At 40.5% G+C, this 14,463-nt stretch overlaps 1 protein-coding gene across 4 annotated transcripts in view; it reads right to left on the bottom strand.

Annotated features, from left to right (window-relative positions):
* Positions 1 to 451: 451 nt before the first annotated feature.
* PARM1 (prostate androgen-regulated mucin-like protein 1) overlaps positions 452 to 14,463 on the bottom strand; it is a 169,216-nt gene continuing 155,204 nt past the window's right edge. For all 4 annotated transcript variants that reach the window (XM_055384496.2, XM_019025783.4, XM_055384497.2 and 1 more), the window contains one exon: positions 452 to 4,402. In XM_055384496.2, coding sequence (XP_055240471.2) covers positions 4,318 to 4,402 — 85 coding nt within the window. In that variant the 3' untranslated portion in view covers positions 452 to 4,317. The remainder of the gene's footprint in view (positions 4,403 to 14,463) is intronic.

The following is a 14,463-nucleotide window of genomic DNA, read 5'->3' as shown; positions in this document are numbered from 1 at the left end:
GGATGACTGAAATTGCCTGCTATTTAACTGTCAGATAAGGATGAGTATGCTGAATTTAATTTTTAAAGGGGAGTGAAGCAAATGTCAAATGTATTACTAATGCCAATATACTTTAATATGACTTGATTATGTATTGCTATCAACTCATTGAATCAAAGTGTTTGTTTTTACATCTATTTTATAAGGTCCAGAGTATATTTGAGAGTAAAATCACTGCTTGAAAAGTTTCTTCAATTCTTCAATTCTTGACAAGTTTCTTCAATTCTGGCATTCTTCAATTCTGTTTCAAGGTCAGAAAGACCTTTCTGCTATGCAGAAAATATTTACTGGTGTGGGATACATTTTCTTTAAGAACAAGTCAAAACTACTTAATATGAATTGTGCTGAGCATATCAATCAAGTGGTTTGAATAACAAAATATATCAAAATGTGAATCACCCACAGCCAGATGGAAGCTTTTATCAACTTTAATTGATATAATTATAATTGGTATGCAATATGTCTTACAACAAATGTGGATACAATGACATCAAATATCAAAGAATTTTCCCACCTTTCCATCTTTAAATGACTTCAGCTAACTTACCCCAAGAGAAAAATCTGGCATTGATCTCTTGGTTAGCATTATTACCAATATCAACTAGCACTATTAAAATCAAAGTTGAAATGGTACATTCATTTGCCAAAAAAAAAAAAAAAAAAAAAAGGCTTAAAGGCAAAGAAGGTGAATCAACGTGCAAATTAGCATCTGGCCCAATTGCAAAATTCATTTCCTGGATGTGAGGGATTGAACCATGCACACTTGCAAGCAAGATGAAGGGCGAACAGATGACATCAAATCAAAATTAACCCCACAAAGAATCCAGAAGACCTCAGATGGTAAAGGACAGAGGTCTACGTCTACTGCTGTTAGTGCTCAGGTATCCATCCTGTTTTCCCTAATCTCCTGATTCTGATCCAAGAGTCTTTGAGACCTATGTCCTAGGCCATCCTTTCATCTAGAAATGGAAACCATGGCTGTGGCACCAGGCATGGTCAACCCTGCAGTGATTCAGCTGCACAAAGGGGTAGTCCAGAGCTTAGATAGCTGTCTGATGTGGCTAGGACACAACTGTCATTTTATGGAATAAGTTAAAACAACACATTAGTATCATAGCAAACAAGAAACTGAGATCACTTATATATCTATGTAATAGTTAAACTGTCTATAAGTATTTTTCTCCAGAAACTGAAAATACCATAGACATAATTTTATTAATCCTCACAACACATCTGTGAGGTAGTATGGGGTGAGGTCAATACGAAAGCATCACCCCCATTTTAGAAATGAAGACACAGACGTGCAGGGAGGGCAGGAGGTTTCATTGGGGCCACAGGAAAAGAAAACAAAGTTGAATCCCGCTCTTTCATCATCTGCAGTCGATGGCCGAGAAGAGGCAGCTTGCCTCTCTCCTGCTCTGACATTCTCTCTAAAGTGTTATGACTAGACCTATCCATGGATAGGATGTGGTTGTTTAGACCCACTGGAGCCATTTCCTTTAGGTAGACCTGGACAGGTGCTCTCCCTGAGGTCAAAGACGTCAATTTTCGGCATATATTTCAGATGTGTGTGTGTGTGTTATAAGTAACATTTGTAGAATATAGTTGCTAAAATCTTTTGCCCAATTCAAAAGCAGAAAAAGATACATTTGGCAAAATAAGGTTCAACCCTTAAATATTTTATTCTCACATAAGATAAGAAGTGTTAGAATTGTTATGGGAAACTGTCACCTTGCTGAATATATCTGCTCTAGGCCCACATCTCTCTCTTTGGCATGCACATTTGGAAGCCAATAAGAGCAACAGACCCATTATGTGCCCTTGCACAGTAGCAGCCTTTCGGTAAGAAAAAAAAAACGCCTGCTTGAGTTCACGGTTTATAGAAGGCCATGGTTCCTGGGAAGAAGCTGATCCCTTGCCCCAGGATTTACGGCAGAGGCAGCATTCAGAAGTGCACCTCTCCAAAGGTGTTTCACAAACATTGTGTCAAAATGTTTTTGGCCAATGGAGAAAGAAACATATGGAATGTTCTGTTTTTATCTGCTTTTCCTTTGCCAAACTGAAAGCCCTGTGATGGGGGTGGGGAAAGAGAGACAGTTACTCAAGCCAAGCACGGCCAGAAGGGGCGCCCTTGGTCATTTGCTGCCCTTTTTTTCTGAGAAGGTCCACTTTTTTAGTTGTTGTTTTCAATATTCAGAGATATCACGATTCCAGTAAGCCCCCTCCTCATTACCCACTCTGGTTGTAAAATACTTCTGGGGCTTGCTCATTCTCCGTCCGTACTTAGAGAGTTTAGGAATAATTTTTTTCAGAATTACTCCAGTGTGTGGGTTGGCAGGTTGTAGAAAGTGGCACTGCCCCTACTGTCTTTGAGACCAGAGGGGTTTTCAGTGCTTTGCCAGGCCACAGCCAGAGACAGGATGAGCCGGGGTCAAGTTTCTGTAAACTAAACAGTCATGGCAGCAAGGTCCAACTTTAGAAACAAAAGTTCATTTTCAGGTTCTTTATGACACTGTAGGACAATACAACACATTTTGAAGTCGGACCCAATGTTTGTTTTCTACTACATGAAATCAGGACATAAGATGCTGCTTGCTAATATCAGCTGTTACAAGAAGACAGAGTTGTTGCCATGAAATAAAGCTCTCTAGGAAGCACACAGAAATAAAAAGGTCACCATGCATACCAAGAACAACTCATCAGCCAATAAACTAAACACTTTGGAAATAAAAACTTAACACATCCTTTCATTTTGTTAAAAATAAAACGTATCACTAATCTGTGAGTGTCTTGTTCTGTCACAGTGGGCATTGTGATAAATCAGGGCTTCTCAATCTCGGCACTACTGATATTTTGGGGTGGATGATTCTTTGCTGTTGTAGGTTGTGCTGTGCATGGTGGAATGTTTGGCAGCATTCCTGGCCTCTAGTAGCACCCCCAAGTCATGACAATGAAAAGTGTCACCAGACATTTTTGAATGTCCCTGGGGTGGAGGCAGGGGGCAAAATCACCTCGTGGTTGAGAATGATTGCAATACACAGATACCTACAAAGAGGAACAATTCTTTCTCAAAATTTATTGTGCAGAATTTTAAGACTATACCCAGGGTTGCTCATTTATTAAAGCGAAGAATTAGTAAGGTAAGTGTGTGGGAAGAATAAATGGATTAATCATAGTCTGTTTCCTATGAAAATGCCTCATTGAATAATTGCAGATAGACTAGTGCCTCTTTTTTGTTTTGTTTTGTTTTTAAACAGTTTACAGCCATTATCCAACAGACAGTAAAGCAGTGGACCAGTTGCTGTGTGGGTATAAAGCAAACAGTCTCTGGGCTCCTCCAAGCTGTGGATATCTCTGGCCATTATCAATAGCTGATTCTCACTTGTCCTAATGAAGTACTCAGTGCAGGTTAGCCTCCTTCTCCCCCGCCAGCTTCTCTTCCACTTCCCCACACCGTACATGCCTCTCTCTTTCTCTCTATAACTCAGCTCATCTCATAGCCTTTTTCTTTGGAAATGCAACTCTGCTGATCACTTGTGGGCTGGGATCCCAGCTGCCTTTTGAACAGAGCAGACATCCTTTACAGAGACAGGTGGCCTGGAGGGGAGAACAGGTAGGGGCACACTGAGATCCCACAGCAACCTGAGAGATTCTGCCCCGTGACCTGCTGGCCCCCTCCAGGGCACTTCCTATTTTCATCTTTCATTAATTAGGCAGCTAAGAAGCTGCTTTCCAGCTTGTAGAGCCAAGCAGGCAGCATCCTGTCAGAAACAACCAGATAAATAGAGATTAAAAAGGAATCTGAGAAAACCCTGCTCTCTCCCATGCAGGGTGAAATCCTCGTAGAGCTCATTTCCTTTCCCCTCATTAATACTTAATGTAATTTCCTAAATAGAAGTTTAAGAAATAACACAAATGAAATGTTCCCCTGAAAGTAACCCCTAACAAAACAACCCAAATCCTCCTCCTCGGTCCTTCTCAAAGTGGGTCCTGCAGTGGGGAAAGAAGCCTTCACCATGGTGGTCTGGCCTGGCTGGTGCAAGGCTGGCCCACTTCAGCTGCAAATCAGCCTCCACTCACCTTTAAAGAATGGTTCTTCTTGTACCAGAAAGGGGAAGTTGTAGCAGCCAGAGGAGAGGGAGGAAAACAAAAACAACCATACCAACAAAACAGGGCTTAAGATTGTCGTTCAATGCGCATCAGGTACTTATTAATTCTACTGGATAAGCACTTATAAATAAAGAACAGTTAATCCTCATCCCAGGCCATATTCCGTTGTTAGGAGTCATCGTACAGAGGGTTGTTGTAGTTTCCCCAGGACCCGTAGTCATGGTCGTCCAAAAGTCTTCCATAGGAGGAATGCCTGGTGGAGAAACAGAAGAGGGTTGTGATTACTTGGAAAAGTTGCCCATCTGAGGACAGCATAATGCCCTGCACTGAACTGGGGATGCTTATGGGGCCAGGGAGAGGGAAAGGTGTGACGTTCTCACTAGGACAGCAGACCCACCCACCGTGGAGGCCTCCGTCTACCAAACACCCTGTCAGTGACAACTCTTCCTGCTAGAATCCTGACTGGCATGTTCTGTTGGGATCATCTGAGTCCTTGTTGTCTTCTGGATCCCAAGTGCTGGGGAAGGAAGAGGAGGCCCCATTTCCATAGTAATTTAATAAGAAGAGATGGGAAAGGGAAGCTTGCATTCCTAACATTCTGACTTAGGTTCTGGGCTTAATTTTCCCTGAAATAATGGTGACACAACCACAACCACTGTTGCTATCACCACCTCTCCTGACACTTATATTGTCTTATAATTTATAAAGTGCTTCTATATTTAGTTTTTACTTGATCCTCAAAATAAGGCCATGGGGCAGGTATAGTTTAAACTTATTTCTCTGACAAGGAAAATGGGGCTCAGAGATGTTAATTGAAGTGCCCAAAGTCATCCAACTGAGCTGTCAGCCAAATCCCCATCTCCATTATCTAAATCCAGCACTTAGAGCACAAGTTCTCAGAGTCTCATTAGCACCTTAATTGAATGGCAATATGGGTTAAGCAGAATTTGGTGGATAATTAATTGTGAGACCCTCTTGCATAATTAATAATATATCTATAAGAAATGAAATCAGATTGTTATCACTCCTCTGTTCAAAACCTTTGAATGGATCCTCATCTCAGAGTAAAAGCCAAATCATTAAAATGCCTTGCAAAGCCCTATGGGGTCTGGCCCCAGCTACTTTTCTAAGCATACCAGCCCCTATTATAGGACCCTTGCTCCCTCTGCTATAACCATACTGGTCTCCTTCTCTTCACTCTCATGCCTGACACACCTTTGCCTCAGGGCCTTTGCACTGACTGTTTCCTTGGCTTGGAACAATTGTCCTCCAGGTCTCCACACAGCTCATTCTCTCATTTCCTTCAAGTCTTCGCTCAAATGTCACCTTCTCAGTGAGGCCTTCCTTAACAACTTGATATGGTTTGGCTGTGTCCCCACCCAAATCTCATCTTGAATTGCAACTCCCACAGTTCCCATATGTTGTGGGAGGAACCCTGTGGAAGGTGATCAAATTATGGGGGCGGGTCTTTCCTGTGCTGTTCTCATGATAGTGAATGAGTCTCACGAGATCTGATGGTTCTGTAAGGGGGAGTTTCCCTGAACAAGCTTTCTTTTTTATTGCCTGCTGCCATCCACTTAAGATGTGACTTGTGCCTCCTTGCCTTCTGCCATGATTTTGAGGCTTCCCCAGCCACATGGAACTGTAAGTCCAATTAAACCTCTTTCTTTTGTAAATTGCTCAGTCTCGGGTATGTTTATCAGAAGTGTGAAAATGGACTAAAACACAATTCAATTTAAGTTTTCAACCCCCACCCCAGACTCCCAGCTTAATATTTCTCATAGTACTCCTCACCTTCTAACATACTATATAATTTACTTGTTATTGCTTCTCTTCCACAACTAGACTGTAACCTCCATGCAGGTATGGATTATTTGCCTGCTGTGTTTATTCTTAGCTCTAACTCCAGCACCCAGAAGAATATCTGACACACAGTAAGTCCTCAATACGTGTTTATGAAAGAAACAGTGATTGGAAAAAATAAATCCAGAGATCCCCCCAAAACTGATCTGTTCATAAGACGGGAGCTCCCTGGAAAGGAATATGGTCATTTTAAGACTAAAACTAATGGCAGGATTAGAAGAGCATCACAAAATGAGCATTTGTTACCTCTAAGGCTCATGCTAGCATATGAATTATTATACCTTGCTACTGGAAATCATGTATGCTAGATACAGTACAAAAAATGACCACTCCCACTAATTTTTATCTCAGCTAGATGTGAAAATTAAACAAAATGAAAACACAATTCGAAGGTGCAAAAAGCATTTGGTATACTTATATCTGTTGCTAAAATAATTGCTATTGCAATTTTGAAGCTTATTTACATCTGCCAGGTATTTGCAAAAAGACAATTTTTTTTTTTTTTTTTTTGCAAAGAACTAGACCTTTGCTGTGCTCGTTTCAAACTCTTAGCCTTCAAAATTCTGATTTATGTCCTGAAGGCTGATTCAGCTGACCTAATCTACGTACCTGAAAACCTGAAGATGTTCCACAATTTGCTTTCCCTAAAGGCTCACATTTATTTCTGTGGGTATGGGAATGAAAGAGACCATAAATAGAAACCCAGAAACACCACTGCTTCTTTGATCTATAGAAATAAGGGAGGTAGTTTTGGTAAACAAAGGTCATGGGCTGTCTATGGCCAACACTCTCCCCAAATGTGAAACCTCCAGTTCCAATCAAATCCTTTAACAGGATGGTTGAGAAATGGAAGCTGTAGAATGAACAAGTTAAAATCCGGTAACAAAAGCCCTGGAGCTCTGCCTAAATTTCAGCATAACTTACTGCTACAAGCCTGGCAAAATATACTCAATAAACATGCTCCTTTATTGATAGGGTACTCCTGCTTCACCTTGTATGGTAATTGAACTTCTCACAGAATTTTTATCTCTATCATATATTTTTATTCCCATAAAATGTGAGTTTGGTCAATAAATGTATGTCCTTGAATAAGTTTTTAACCCCCTGTTTCTTCATCTATAAAATGGAGAAACTTTAAAAAAAAATTGCTTTATGGTTGTTAGGAGGATTAAATAAGGTAATGAATATAAAAGGCCTGCCACATAGTAAATGTGCAATGAATGTTGGCCAATATTGTTTTTAAATTTTTAATATAATAAATCTTATACAAGCACATGGTGAATCTGCCAAATAGTAAAAAATGTCATTGAATGAAAAGTGAACCTCCTCCCACTGGGAACTCTTGAAATTATACCCCAGGCATAGTTATAAAACCAGTTTCTTACATGATTGTTATTGTATTTGAATTTTTAAAGTTTATTATATGTTGGAATGGGGGTTACAGAATTGAAAATCTTCTGGCTGTCAGGTTTACTGGCTATGGTTATTTTAGGCAAGACTATTTGGTTAATGCTATATCTGAATCTCCTATACTGTAAGACACACCTCCTATACAAACACTAGTAAAATAAAGGAAAAAGATTGGCCTTTACTTTGTTTTTTTTTTTTTCCTTCCCATTAAAGAAACAGTGAGTTGAGTAAAATGCTGATAAGTGAGGAAAGATATACAAGAGATATGGATGAACCAAAATTGGGAATGTACTGAACCCATAGGGCTTATTTACCACATTAACGAGCTTAAACAGGAAAAATTGGGTGTACTGGGATTCCAGCCAGGTTTGGACAAATTGGATACTATTGTAGTAAGAGTAAGACAAACACGTTTTTTGTACGTGTGATAAGAGGACAATAATTAGTGAGCATGTTAAACTTTCTCTCTAGGTCAGAACCTCTTAAATCATGGCACATTTTGGATGGAAATGGGGAGGTTTTCAGATTGGCATTTGCATAGTGTATGAGGTTAAAAAAAAAAAAAGACAATCAGAAACCAAAAAACAAAGCAACTCCCATTCTCAAGATAAGTAAAGTGGGACCCAAGGAATTTAGGTGACTTTGTCAATGTTATTTAATGGTAGTGCTGCTAATGAAACCAAGGTCTCTTTGCTTGCTTTACAAGGCAACATTGCTTCATCTAATTTCAACCTGAACAGCAATCTGGATGAATGATGTCATTGTAAGGTCAAAGCAATTTTATTTACTAAAAGTCTTAATAAAGACTGGCACTGATTCAATATAGCCATGTTTTCTCTTTGCTGTGTCTTGGCTCCGCTTAGATGGTAAAATTCTTGAGGGCAGACTATGTCCTACTTTTCTTCTAACTACCTGAAACACCTAACATGTTGCTGTTGATATAATGGTTATTTTATAAATATTTGATGATAACTGCTTATATGCAGCAGCATAGATAGTGTATATGGAGTGTCTATGGGGTTTGGCTAATACCAGCTAGGATTAATATGGCCCATGGAAATTCATTGTATAGTATAATTGGAAAAATGAAAACATCCCATAAGGAATATTGATGGTCAAAGTCACTGTTTTGACTTTAAACATAGGAAGGGGAAAGAGAATTATGGCTGGACTAGCATGCGATGATGTGGCTTTAAGGCCCTTAGCACAGTGCTCACAGCCCGTTAATCAATGGCACTGTGCTTATTGTCAATGTGATTCTATTGTATCACATGGTGCAGTAAGCAAATTAAAACCCGAGGGGGAAAAATGAAGAATGATTTCTTTTAAACTCTTCCCACATTGCTCTCTTTCTCTAGTGGCTTTTCCCTAATAGAAAGCAGCACTCCCTACTCCCTGCCCCTACTTGGTGACCACTTGTTGGTGACAAATGGTAAATGATGTGGTGACATTTGTGGCTTGAGGTATTCTCCAACACTGCAAAATGGTACCTATTTAAAGGTAACTGTAGCATCAATACTTAATGAAACTCTATTGTCTTTGAAAATGAGTGAAGTGTCCCTTTTCTTGCGTTGAAACAAAACATATTTTAGGAAACACCTTGTCCTTTACAAGGGTCAGCCCCAGTTCTCCACAAGTCTCCACCTTTATTTATGACTATGCCCCACAAAGCCCTCTCCTCTTTAGTCAAGCAAGTCTTGCCATTCAATCATTAGTGCTTACCATGTGCTAAGGATATGAAGAAATATGGAAGAATACAAAGATGATTAAGACATGGCTTAGTGCTGGAAAAATACAGCTGAACTTTCAGTTCATTAGCCATGAGTAATTAAGCCTTAGACTCTTGTCGTCCATTAACAAAACTGTTTGATGCAGCTGTCACTGTCTCCTTTTTATTGTTTCGATTGTTTCCTCTTTTTTTCTGATTATCATTTCCTGCCTGGCTTCTTTAAGTATTCATTGAAAACTTACCATCTATCAGGCCCTATTCTAGCACCTGGTTGATACCTTAATAAACTGAACAGATCAAAATCCCTGTCCTTAGGGAGCTTACATTCTACGTGGGGAGACACAATAAATAATATACAAATAATAACATGGTGAATGTTACTAAGTCCATGGAGAAAACAAATAGAAGAAGTGGGTGGGGTGGTGAGGAGTTCCCAGTAGGAGGTGGGGACTGTAATTCTGAATATGATGATCAGGAAGGTCTCACTAAGACATCATTTGAGCAGACACATAGAGGAGATGAGGGATGAGCCATGTGGATAAGCGAGGGATACCGTGTAGACAGAGGGAGCAGCAAGTACAGAGGCCCTGAGGCAAAAGCAAAAAATATATCCTTGTGGTAGCTACTGAGTCATAATTTAAAAAAAATAAACTTTGTATGTTGGAATGATTTTAGATTTAGAGAAAAGTTGCAAAGATAGTACAAAGATTTCCCGTATACCCTTCACCCAGCTTCCACTAATGTTGATACATAATTGTGGTACATTTGCCAAAACTAAGAAATTAATATTGTGAGCCACAATTTTGGGGCTAAGAAAACTGAAATCATTACAATTTATTTTATTCACCCAAAGTTACGACAGCAAGTTAGTGGCAGAGTGAGTATCACAACTAAGGAATCCTATCAGTTCCATCTTTTAAACAAAAATCTCACTGATGGGAATATTTCCAAATATTTATTTTTAAAATCCTTTTTTTCCAGACTCTGGGTTTCTTTTAAAAAGCTGTTACTTTCAAGCATATCTTGAAATAATTACCTTTGCTTTGAAGGGGCAGGTCATATTTGTTTATTTAAAAAATTATCTGCCAGATGGCATTACTATTGGCAGACAGTCATCACAGAAAAGGTCTACACATTGGCACATCTGTTTATTTGTAAACTAGCTCAGTGTCACGACGTAGCTAGTAAAAATCTGTGTGGTTTAACAGATTCCCATGGCTTCCCCTTCCCCAAACCCTGGTTCTTCTTGATTAGGAGTAAACGAATGTTATTGCTGCACCCCCAAACTTTCCTATTCAGACTCATGAACTCATCCAATAAATGTTCATTAAGCAACTACTATACATCAGGTACGGCCAGGGACTTGATATTGTTCTAGTGGAGGAAACTGGTAGAGAATGCACTGATTGCAGTACAGGGAAGCACATGGTATGAGGGAAGCATGCACAGCAAGGAACTCAGTATGGAAAGGTGGATGAAGGCTTCCCAAAGGAGATCTCTCTTGAGCTGGACGACTTGAAATTAGCCAGATTGAGAAAGGGGTGAACCAAACACCTCTCACAGAGGGATCAGCATGTTCAAAATTACAAAGGCAATATATCTGAAACAGGGCAACATATCTGAAATATACATGAAACAACAGGGCAATCTATCTGGGAAACTCTACAGCAGAGAGTGTGTTTGGAGTGTTAGAAATGGGTAAAACAGGGCTACTGGAGTGTTAGAAGCGGGTAAAATAGGGCTACTCAAAGTGTGATCCTTGGACCAGCAGCACTGGCATCACCTTTGAGCTAGTTAGATATGTAAATGCAAGGGCCCCACCTGGACCTACTGAATCTGAATCTATGGGGATGAGACCCAGGAAACTGTTTTTTTTTTTTTTTTTTCTCGCTATGTCACGCAGGCTGGAGTGCAGTGGTGCGATTTCGGCTCACTGCAAGCTCCACATCCCGGGTTCATGCCATTCTCCTGCCTCAGCCTCCCGAGCAGCTGGGACTACAGGTGCCCGCCACCAGGGCCAGCTAATTTTTTTTTGTATTTTTAGTAGAGACGGGGTTTCACTGTGTTAGCCAGGATGGTCTCGATCTCCTGACCTCGTGATCTGCCCGCCTCAGCCTCCCAAAGTGCTGGGATTACAGGCGTGAGCCACCGCACCCGGCCGGAAACTGTGTTTTTAATAAACTCTTCCATTGATTCTTATGCACATTAAAGTTTAAGAACCACTGAGGGAGCAAATTGAGTAAACAAGACCTACAGAACTCCAAAAGGTGACCTGAAAAAGTCAACTGTGTATAACAAATTCTAGAAGATCTTGGCCTTTATGGCTGGCTGGGCCTACTCTAACAACCAGAAGGAATCCAATTGTACAACATGCAATCACTAGAAGACAAAATAGCAAAATCACTAGAAGCAAAATAGGTGACTTCTAACAAGACATCTTAAAAGACAGGTCCTGTTGTGTCTATAAATCAAGACTGCATTTATTTTTGTGAAGAGAACAGCCCATGTAGTCTGTCTGGGTCACCAGCACACCTAATTACAGCAACATCCACATCACTGGTCTTAGCAGATACGGTCTCCTGTGCAGGGAGATTATGTCTTGGCTGAACAGTTTTGAGCCAACTTAAACAAATCAAAACAGACTTATCTCATTCTTCAATCATCACTAATTAAAGATAGTTCTGCAAAAGGCAGACAGGGCCTTTGCTTTCTTTTAAAGTTGCAAACAAGCCCTGGCATAAAGACTGCTCAGAGATAGTTTCCATTTATAAATGTGTAACATGGATTCAACTTCACAGACGTTTCAGAATAGCACTAACGAAACTGCCAAACTGGAACATGGAAGACCGCCATATCAATATTCAATTAGGAAATGAGCTGCTGTGCCATCTTCCTCCTCCTTCTCTCCCCGGTCCTTTGAATCCCTATCCTACTGAATGGAAATGGTAGGATGGAGACTGTGCTCCCAACCTCACAGCCTATGTGTTGGTGGTTACCAGTTTACTGAGTCCCTATTTGCTAAGCACTGTTCTAACAACTACAGCAGTAACAGTAATTCACCTTCCATCATCCTCACCTCATACCAGGCACTGAACGTTTATATGTATCATAATTTAATCTTTGTAACAATCTTGAGTTAGGTACTATTATTATTATAGTCTCATTTTACATGAAGAAACTGAGCACAAAGTGATTAAGAAACTTGCCCCAGGCTGGGCGCAGTGGCCCACGCCTGTAATCCCAGCACTTTGGAAGGCCAAGGTGGGCGGATCACCAGGTCAGAAGAGCGAGACCACCCTGGTCAACATGGTGAAACCCTGTCTCTACTAAAAATACAAAAATTAGCCGGGTGTGGTGGTGTGTGCCTGTAGTCCCAGCTACTCAGGAGGCTGAGGCAGGAGAATTGCTTGAACCCGGGAGGTGGAGGTTGCAGTGAGCCGAGATCACGCCACTGCACTCCAGCCTGGGCGACAGAGCGAGAGTTCGACTCAAAAAAAGAAAACTTGCCCCAGAGTGCATGTTCTTAGTCACCATGCTAGTCTCTCCAGTTACTCTGCATTCATTACTTCATTTCGTCTTTAAAACAACCTTGAAAGATACATATTATTAACTCTATTTTTTGCAGATTGAAGAAATTGAGGATCAAGGAGTTAATAATTTGCCCAAGGCCGCCTAAATAGTAAGTAGAAGAGTCAGCATTAAACTTGACTGCAAAGCTCACATTCTTCCCTCCACACCACACTGCTGCTGGTTAAAAGGTGGGGTCATAAACCAAGAAGGGCCCTGGGTTCAGGGCAGTTCATTTTATAAGTCACATCCAAAAGTGGCTCGGGTCATTGTGACAAAACTAGGGGTAATGGGTCCCTGGAGAAAGGGAGTGTGAAAAGCAGATGGCTCTTAAGTTTACAATGCCTTTAGAGGAAATGAGGATTTGGGAAGAAAGGTGAAAAGTCCCCACCCACTGTTAGCAGAGCTTGCCAAGCATTCTATTTTTCTGATCATGAGGCTGCCTTTTCAAGCAGATTCTCCCCTCGCATTTGCAGAGAACTTGGCTGGGCCAGGGCCATATCCCATGGTTGCAGGTCAGAAGCTAATGGCTCCCTATGGGTTGTGATTTTAGTCACTCGCTGCTCCAGCCAAACAAGCTAAAAGACCACAGAAAACAGATCTTTTGTTATGTTATTGTTTTTAGAAATCTGGGATGAAGAAAGAAGAGTAAGTTCCCAACCAAAGCAAAGCCTATCCTTAGGAACATACATGCACACACACATGTCAATTAAAGTATTTTTGATGAACGATTAATGGGGCTTTCCAACAACCTGGCAAAATAACAGCTGAAGGGGTTTTAGCATAGCCTTAAGATTCATAACAACGATTAATCTCCTTATGTTATCATTTTACCGAAATAATTAATAGAGAAGCAGAAAGGGGCTTTCCTTAGGGGGTTTCTGAAACCCCTTAAGGGTCTAATAACTGTATCCATTCTTAAGTTTATAGTGCTTAAACTTAAGTAGCATAATAGATAAATAGCAGCCTTATATTTATGCCACTGTATATCTTACTACATTTAGGAGACAGAAGCTGTATGGGGAAGAATAATAATGATTTATTCAATTTAATCATTTACTTAATTTATCTGGTGCTCTGAACGCCTGGGGAAAATATAGCTTAAAATAAAATTTTAATCAGCACTCATCAGAGCAAATTGTAATGGCCTGCTAACAAAATTTTCCAAACATGGTAAGTACTGTGATGGCAGAACTGTGTCACACCACTGATGTGGCCTGGCACATGGCTGACGCTCTACAGCTATCTATCAAGGACTGTCTTCCTGGGGCTCCTTCCAGTCTACCACTTTGATGATGATGATGATGTTGGCAGTGCTATGTACTTGCTTCCAAACAACGCTACAAGGTAGAAACTACTGCCCTTATTTTACAGGTGAGGGAAATGAGGGTTAGTGGTGCTCTGTGACATGCCCAGGTCACAGTGCTGGAAGTAGTAGAGCCAGGATTTGAACTGAGGTCTCCCTGCTTCTGGAGTCTGAATTGTTAATCACTGTTTTAGACTGCCTGCCTATAGCCAGTGTGGGTTGAGAGGTGGTAAACTTGAATTCTTGCCAAAGTGAAGAGGAAGAGTCCTTCCAGTTATTTCAGCACCGTTTTGGGGAAGTGTGTAGCAAGAAGGAAGTGTTTCTATTTCACTCCACACTTCAGTGAAGGTCGTATTTTTGATAATGTAGCCTCTTAGGAACTCATCATTGGTGATTCTAAAATGACTCTAAAATTTATGTGTAAGTTCCTTTTTGGGAA

The sequence above is a fragment of the Gorilla gorilla genome, chromosome 3 (genome assembly GCF_029281585.2).
Source record: "Gorilla gorilla gorilla isolate KB3781 chromosome 3, NHGRI_mGorGor1-v2.1_pri, whole genome shotgun sequence".
In the NCBI taxonomy this organism is placed as follows: Eukaryota; Metazoa; Chordata; class Mammalia; order Primates; family Hominidae; genus Gorilla; species Gorilla gorilla.
This window is presented reverse-complemented; position numbering and strand designations above follow the sequence as displayed.